General features: G+C 43.0%; 1 protein-coding gene across 5 annotated transcripts in view; it reads left to right on the forward strand.

The window, feature by feature from the left end:
• ACSS2 (acyl-CoA synthetase short chain family member 2) overlaps positions 1-8,966 on the forward strand; it is a 77,253-nt gene extending 68,287 nt beyond the window's left edge. For 4 of the 5 annotated variants that reach the window (XM_056548457.1, XM_056548455.1, XM_056548454.1 and 1 more), the window contains 5 exons: positions 229-337; positions 892-960; positions 1,065-1,241; positions 3,613-3,687; positions 6,445-6,875. In XM_056548457.1, coding sequence (XP_056404432.1) covers positions 229-337; positions 892-960; positions 1,065-1,241; positions 3,613-3,687; positions 6,445-6,575 — 561 coding nt within the window. In that variant the 3' untranslated portion in view covers positions 6,576-6,875. Of the gene's footprint in view, positions 1-228; positions 338-891; positions 961-1,064; positions 1,242-3,612; positions 3,688-6,444; positions 6,876-6,967 lie in introns of those variants that run through there. The other variant, XR_008849254.1, reaches the window with a different exon arrangement.

Consider the following 8,966-nt stretch of genomic DNA (forward strand, 5'->3'; position numbering starts at 1 on the left):
TTTTTTGTTTTGTTTTGCAGCACAGCCATAGTTTAAATAACTTTTGCTGCATATCTCCTTTAAATACTACAGATAAAACGGACATACATAGGGGCCTTACTTGGTGATTTAAATAGGTTCTGTGACTACATTAGCCTAAACTGAAAAAAATGCGTCGTCTACGTATCCATATGTGCAAGAAAACAATGAAATGACTTTTATGACAATTGTATTGCTTTCATTCTCCAGGTATTTAAACAACCCTGGCCTGCACTCATGCGCACAGTCTACGGGAACCATGAACGCTTCGAGATGACCTACTTCAAGAAGTTCCCTGGATTTTATGTGACAGGAGATGGTAAGTTATATCATTTTCTTGTATATGTTATGTCGCCTCCTAAAGGGCTCCCAAGATCCCCGCTTGCAGTCATTCCGTAGAAACCCTAATTGATTTAAACAATGACTGTTCCTAGTACGTGACAGCAAGCAGAGATCTGGAAAGCTGAAATTAATATGGTACAATTTGAAGGTGCCTCCAGCTTTTGGAAAAGGCTCTCTGGGCATGCTTGGCCTAGTTTTGCAACAGCTGGAGTCACACTGGTTGGGAAACACTGATTTAGATTATGAAAAAGTAATAGTATATTTGGAAAAATTGTAACTAAAGGCTGTCTGGGCATGCTGGGAGTTTTAGTTTTGCAACAGCTGGAGACACACTGTTTGGAAAACACTGCATTAGAGGACTCCTGATTTTCACAGCACTTGATATATTGTACGATAACCGCAGAAATTGGTGCTCTCAGGGCAGCATTAACCAGGTGGCAGATTCCCTATAATATTATTTAATTTTATTTATTTATTTAATTGTATTTTACTTATTTATTTAATTTTTTATTTGCATTTATTTATTTTTAGGCTGCAGAAGAGACAAGGACGGTTATTATTGGATTACTGGAAGGATAGATGACATGCTTAATGTATCTGGTGAGTTGTTTCATCTGTTTTAGGGTTAAAAACCCTAATAAAGTTACCACCCAAAAAATATCCGTGTAACAATCGATGCCGGTCTCTTGCTCCTCCACCCTCAGGTCACTTGCTGAGCACAGCGGAGGTGGAATCCGCACTGGTTGAACACTCATCTGTAGCCGAGGCTGCTGCCGTCAGCCACCCGCACCCAGTAAAGGGGGAATGTCTGTATTGCTTCGTCACCCTACGTGATGGACACGAGTTTACTAAATCGCTAACCGATCAACTAAAAAAATTAGGTAACGACTTTTACTCATATATGGCAGCTTATCTTATGACTGTGTATGCCACTTACATTATCAGAATCCTTTTCGTTGTCTGTAAGCTGAACGTTCTGTCTTTACCGTATTTTTCGCCCTATAAGGCGCACCGGTGTATAAGACGCACCCAATTTATAGGTGCAAAATCTAAAAAAAAAAAAAAAAGATTCTGAACCCAACAGTGGTCTTCAACCTGCGGACCTCCAGATGTTGCAAAACTACAACTCCCAGCATGTCCGGACAGCCGTTGGCTGTCCGGGCATGCTGGGAGTTGTAGTTTTGCAACATCTGGAGGTCCGCAGGTTGAAGACCACTGGATAGGAGGTAGTACTCACCTGTCCCCGCCGCTCCGGACCCTTCACCGCTGCCCTGGATGTCGCTCCATCGCTGTCCCCGTGGTGTCCCCGACTCTCTGGACTCCACGCTCTCCGTCGCCGTCATCACGTCTCTACGCACGTGCATAACTTGACAGACGGCTAAATCTTCCCAGCAATTTATTGACAAAGGAGCAACGTTCAACTTTTATTAGAAGGATATATGTGGGGAAACTGAGGAACAGAAAAATAACGCACTTACTAATGCACGCTGACATGACAATGCATATAAAAGAAACATGTAAGTTACATAGAACTCATAGGAGATAAGCATGGTCAGGCATAACAGATATAGAAGAATGACCAGCCTGGCCCCTAGCTGCTAACTATAAGCTGCAGAGATGAGCAAACCTACAGTAAATCCGATTCGTCACGAACTTCTCGGCTCGGCAGTTGATGACTTTTCCTAAATAAATTAGTTCAGCCTTCAGGTGCTCCGGTGGGCTGGAAAAGGTGGATACAGTCCTAGGAGACTCTTTCCTAGGACTGTATCGACCTTTTCCAGCCCACCGGAGCACCTGAAGGCTGAACTAATTTACGCAGGATAAGTCATCAACTGCCGAGCCGAGAAGTTTGTGACGAATCGAATTTACTGTAAGTTCGCTCCTCTCTAATAAACTGTAATAAAACAGCAGGCGAACAGCAATATGCATAGCGATGCGAACCATAATGTTAGATAGATGTGTAAACATACCAGCGATGCTACCATAAGCCTGGATGGAGAGGATTAGGCCGCGTTCACATCTCGTTTTTGCAATACGGTTGCCGTATCCGATTTCATTGAAAAAAAACGTATTGAACCGTGTAGATATAGACATTTCATAGTAAACCGTATGCCAACCGTAGCATCAGGTTGTGTACGTTTTGCATCATTTATAGGTTTATACGGTTTTTAACGGTACACCAAACCGTAGTCTACTACGGTTTTGTGTACCGGTCAAAAACCGTATCCAACCTGTATACGGTTATTTTAAAATGGAGTTCTATGGTAACCTTATTGAACCGTAAGTGCGTACAGTTACATCCGGTTTGCACAATACTGTTTTTTCTTTTTTTCTTTTTTTTTTTTTTTGGGAAATTCAATTAAAAAAAGAACTTTATTTAAAATGTTGACAAACATAAAACTGTATCCGTGTTTTTCAAGGAAAATGTATGCAAACGGACATCCGTTTTCAAACCGTGTACGGTTTAAAAACGTGAGGAGGCATATACGGTTGCATACGTTTCGGTCCGGTTTGGAGACATTCGTTTTTTGTACAGAAACAGGATACGGGACCCGTATTGCAAAAACGAGATGTGAATGCAGCCTTACTCAGGATCTTACTGGCTGTGTGGTTACCTCTAGAGATGAGCGAATTTACAGTAAATTCGATTCGTCACGAACTTCTCGCCTCGGCAGTTGATGCCTTTTCCTGCATAAATTAGTTCAGCTTTCCGGTGCTCCGGTGGGCTGGAAAAGGTGGATACAGTCCTAGGAGACTCTTTCCTAGGAATGTATCCACTTTTTCCAGCCCACCGGAGCACATGAAGGCTGAACTAATTTACGCAGGAAAAGTCGTCAACTGCCGAGCCGAGAAGTTTGTGACTAATCGAATTTACTGTAAGTTCGCTCATCTCTAGTTACCTCTAAAGCACTGGCTGTAAAATACGGAAATGGCTGCTATGGGCTGAGCTGATGATGTCATCAGAGTTCATAGGCTACAGGCTATGGAGGCTGATATGGATCAAGCTTCTGATGAGCAGATCTACAGTGTATGTAAATGGCCACTAGATGGAGCTGTTACATCATGAACATAGAATTATACACTATATTCACAAGGCATAGTTACCAATACATTAATATCAAGTAACAAAACTGCTGAAGGCATAAGACTGAACAAAGAATGCTATACCAGTGCTCATTCTATAGAGTGTAGGAGTATAAGTCTATGGTTCACTCTCTAAAGTAGTATTTGTCTTCTTTCTGGTCTTTAAAGTAAGAGAAAAGATTGGACCAATTGCCACTCCAGATTATATCCAGAATGCCCCTGGACTGCCCAAAACACGCTCAGGTAAGAAATGGTGCATCATGTTATTATTTTCCAATTTTTTTTAGCTATTCCATTAAAAAATTTCACTTTTTATGCCGGATAAACATTACGATACTTGCACATTGCTCCACGTATGCATCGGCAACTTGTCAAAATGGGAGGATGAGTGCACTGGCGTTGGCCCTGATCGACTCTTGGGGTCAGTTTTTGGACGTGATTCTCAAAAGTGCAGCACATCGTGCTTCTGAGTGCTAAAAATACATGTACACTCATCTGCATCCCATTGTGACTGGTCGCAAACATGTACCTGGAACACATTGAAGACGTAGAATAAGGCTCTGTTCACATCACAGTCCAGCCATCTTATCATCCAAGTCCAAAACTCTGTTCTTTAGTTTTTTAACCCCCTAGATCAGTGGTCTTCAACCAGCGGACCTCCAGATGTTGCAAAACTACAACTCCCAGCATGCCCGGACAGCCGTTGGCTGTCCGGGCATGCTGGGAGTTGTAGTTTTGCAACATCTGGAGGTCCGCTGGTTGAAGACCACTGCCCTAGATGATATAGGGCATCATGTACACTTGGTCGCTTACAAGCTATCAGCAGCCAGGACTTAGGCTGGGTTCACACCACGTTTTTCAAATACGGTAACCGTGTACGGTTTTCCGCAAAAAAAACGTATACGACCGTATCCGAAACCGTATGCATAAAGAATGCATTGTAAACCGTATTCCAAATGTTGTGTACGGTTGCATCCGTTTTGCCTCGGATACGGTTTTGCCGATTTTTCAACCGTAGGCAAAAACGCTGTCGACCACGTTTTTGCCTCCGGTTGGAAAAACCGTATGCGAACCGTATGCGGTTCTTTTAACATTGTTGTCTATGAGAACCGTACACAGAATTTCAGAATACGGTTGCACACGGTTTTTCTAATCCGTTTTTGGAGTTGACACATGCGCAGATTGGAATTTCAATAGAACAATAGTAACTTTATTAAATTGCTGGAAAACTAATTCCAACAAAATAGCAAAACCGTTGGCAAAAACTGATGCAAACGGATAGAACCGTACGGGGGGAAAACCGTATACGTTTTAATTTGGAGTCATACGGTTGTATAAGGTTGCATACGGTTTTTGCCGTACGTTTTTTTTTTTTTGCGGAAAACCGTATACGGTAACCGTATTTGAAAAACGTGGTGTGAACCCAGCCTTACTGCTAATGCAATGCAGAACTTCACTGCTGCTCCAGCCTGGGGGAGTACAGTGAGCCCTGCACTGTGTACTGCCTGCCACCCAGCTTTCCCAATCTGCTGACAAAGAGAATTTGTCAAATAAAGCAGCTGTAGCTGAGCTTTTCAGAAAACTTGGAAAGCTAGGTGGCCTGCAGTACACAATGCATTGAACAAAGGACTTCCCCAGCTTTCCCAGTCTCCTGAAGCCCCAGCATTAATAGGCTGCTTGTCCTCCCTGCACTCCAGTGCTGCCATGCCCTCTCATTACCCCTGCACTGATGTCTTCTCCACCACCACTCCCTTCCCTCTTCTCTCAGCCCACAATAAATCTTCTCTCTGTCCCTTTTCCCCTGCATTAACTATTTTCTGCCTGGCGAGCAGTTAAATCATACTTTATCATGATTTTGGAGCAACGGCAGAATGTTTAAATTTCTTCTCAGAAGAGTTACGCGATCAGGAAATATTACGGAAGTACCATAAACTTGCATTGCTCTTCCGGTTTATTTCCTGATCTCATTCCTTTCGGGCTGCTGAGACTGTCGGTATTGGGATATTGTAAAACTGAGGAAGAGGGGTGCAGACCCCCCTCAAAACGCGTCGTCAAGTACTTAATTGCTGAAATAAAAGAACGCTGTTCATCACCACCTGGATTTTTGGCATCATTTCACTCCTTCTTCCTATACCAGCAAGCGCCAGAAAAGTGTAAATTTTTCTACAACCTCAACAAGTGTGCGGAGATAGATAGATAGATAGATATAGATAGATATAGATAGATATAGATAGATATAGATAGATATAGATAGATATAGATAGATATAGATAGATATAGATAGATATAGATAGATATATAAAATTATACATACACTTGGTGAGGTTGTAGAAAAATGTACACTTTTCTGGTGCTTGCTGGTGGTGATGAACAGCGTTCTTTTATTTCAGCAATTAAATACTTGACGACGCGTTTTGAGGGGGTCTGCACCCCTCTTCCTCAGTTTTATATATATCTTGACATTAAAAAAAACGTGTGTAGTAGGTTTAATCGACAGATATCTCCAGCCGTTCGAAAGCGCATACATAATACGCATGCACATATGCCCATATATAAGCTTGCAGGTAAGCACATACGCAAGCATGAAAGCACGCACATGAGCACACATGCATGTGCGTATACACATACGTGCACATAAGCACGCATATGTGCGTACATACATACATGCGCATAGATTGTATGGATATGGCTAAACTGTACTATATTTTTCTTTTAACACATAAGAAAGGTGTGTAGTAGGTTTAATCGACATATCTCCAGCCGTTTGGAAGCACATATGCACGCACGTAAGTAAGCAAGCACATGTATACACGCGCACATAAGCATAGATACCGTTCGCGCGCACATAAGTGTATGCGCACGCGCACATAAGCGTATGCGCGGAAGCATAAAATCCTTCATCAACAAAATAGGTTTTGGAACCCCAAACCCCTTTACCCGTCTAGTTTTCTGCCCTTTCATCGCCAACCAGTGACCATGTTTCTCTCGCTCTTTGCACAGGTAAAATAATGAGACGGGTGTTAAGAAAAATTGCCAAAAATGACCGAGAACTGGGCGACGTTTCGACTTTGGCGGACACGGCCGTCCTACAACAACTGTTTGAAAACCGGTGTCAGACTATTCAGTCGTAACGGAGAACGTAAAAATGTCCACTGTGAATCTCAGAGTTCAATACCTCCCGGATGTCGCAGCCATAATAGTCATTCGGTGTCTACAAGGGATTTTGTGTGTTTGTATATTTTGGAAGAATTGAGTCTTGTGTGTTTTTATGATTATTATTTTTTTTTTTTACATGGAATATGTTCCGTGGTTTCTTTAGCCACGTTCTGTAAAACCAAAAGTTGGTGAACCGGCTGAGCAGAAAACCAGAAATGCTAAGCTGTCGGCGCTCCTGACTTCTCTCTTGGAACGTGTTTCCCAACCAGGGTGCCTCCAGCCGTTGCAAAACTACAACTCCCAGCATGCCCGGACAGCCTTTGGCTGTCCGGGCATGCTGGGAGTTGTAGTTTTGCAACGGCTGGAGGCACCCTGGTTTGGAAACACTGCCTGACAACCATGCTCTGCCGCTCCTCTGTTATTCCTCCTGGAAAATGTTTTGAATCATTGGCTGTCCGGTCATGATGGGTGTTGTAATGTTGCAACAGCTGGAGGCACTCTGTTTGGGAAACACTGCTTTAAACAATCTAAAGGCTATGTGTACACATTAGTTGGGACTGACTGACTCCATAGACCAGGTATGTTTGATTTAGTTTAGGAGATAAGCAGCCATCAGAGGAGTCTGGCAGCAGCTTACCTCTCTTCTCCCCATTCAGAACACATGAACGCTCAGCTGAGCTGAACATTCATGTATATGGGGTGAACGGGAGGAGATGGCTATTGAATGGTGTATTGGTTATCCAGGAGTGGAAAATCAAAAGCCGCTTTCTTACAAAAACAGCGCCACGCCTGTCTGCAGGTTGTGTGTGGTATTACAACTCTGCTCCATTCACTTTAATGGAACTGAGCTGCAATACCATACACAACCTGAGGACAGCTGTGGTGCTGCTTCTTAAAGAGAACCTCTCATGATCTTGTTAAATTTTATAATCCTCCCAGGTCACTGCCCCCATCACGATAAACCACCCCCTGCCTTTATTTTTATTATTTTTTTAGTTTTCTACCTTGATATTGCTCTGTATTTTCTGCTCGCTCAGATTCCCAGACTGGGAAGGGGCGTTCCCCAGAAGGTGTGACATCATCTGAAGCCATACAGGGGAGAACTTCCTCCCTCACTCTGCTACACACAGCCTAGAGCAGTTCAGTGTGAGATGAGCTATGATTGGCTAAGGCTGCACACACTCCTCAGTATTTCCTGATTTTGGACTTCTGCCAGGCCAACAGTCCAAAGTCTGTGCAAGAGATGGGGGGGGGGGGGTGCTCTGGACAAGTAGGGAGACACCTAGTGGCAGCTTTTTTTAAACACAAATAAAAAATAGAAAACTTCTTCATTTTTAAACAAAGTGCGTTAGAAAGATTTTTTTTTTATGTACCATAAGGAGTGCAATAGCAAAAAAAAATTAACCCTGTAAAGGCTCATTCACACTACAGATTTTCGGAGCGGAATTATGCTTGGGGGGGGGGGGGGGAAAGAACAAATAGTTCAGCAGCTTTTCCGCATTCACACTACGGAATTTCGGCAGCGGAAATTCCGGACCCCAGACTCCGCAAAAAGAACGAACGTGTTTGTTCTATCGCGCAAGAAAATTCATTGCGGTCTATGGAGTTCGCACATTCCCGAGCGGTCCCAGCGCCTATTCCAGATGGAATCTTCGCCCCGAAATATCTTTTGGGGGGGGGGGGAGATTCCGTAGTGTGAATAAGCCCTAAAACTACCAGCTGTAAAGGGGAAATGTATCATTAGTGGCGATTTTTTTGCACAATGCGAAACCTGCTGCGCAAGTGTGTAGTTGTTCCCAGTTTCAGTGCAAAAATCTATTATGTTGCGCATGTAACGTGATAAATTTGCGCAAATGACAAGATAGTGGGGGGGGGGGGGGGAGGATGAAAAAGCTCATACACAATCCTATGCCAGATGGTAACCGAAGGACTTTTGAGCGAAAAAAATAAATAAAAATTGCGCAAGTGATATATTCAGTGCATTTACTTAAGCGTACTAGAAAAATAGGCAAAAATACGAAGGCAGCGCGGACAAACTAAAAATAGCGCATAATGAGATAATGATTTAGGCAAAAAATGTACAAAAGTTAAAACACACTGAGCACGCAATTTTGTAGGTAGGTGTACGCTGGTATAAACATTGAGAGATGGCTGGATGCAGGGTTCTTAAGGTTATCTTATTGGAAAGTCTTAGCAATAACTTAGAGCAGTGTTTTACCTACCAGGGTGCCTCCAGCTGTTGCAAAACTACAAGTCCCAGCATGCCCGGGGTTGGGAAACCCTGCTGTAGATTGTAGTTTGCACAGTGAACATGTCCATGACAGATCAGTTTAGATTTGTCCAATTTTTAAATTTACAGAACAGAC

Source organism: Hyla sarda, chromosome 12 (assembly GCF_029499605.1).
Source record: "Hyla sarda isolate aHylSar1 chromosome 12, aHylSar1.hap1, whole genome shotgun sequence".
In the NCBI taxonomy this organism is placed as follows: Eukaryota; Metazoa; Chordata; class Amphibia; order Anura; family Hylidae; genus Hyla; species Hyla sarda.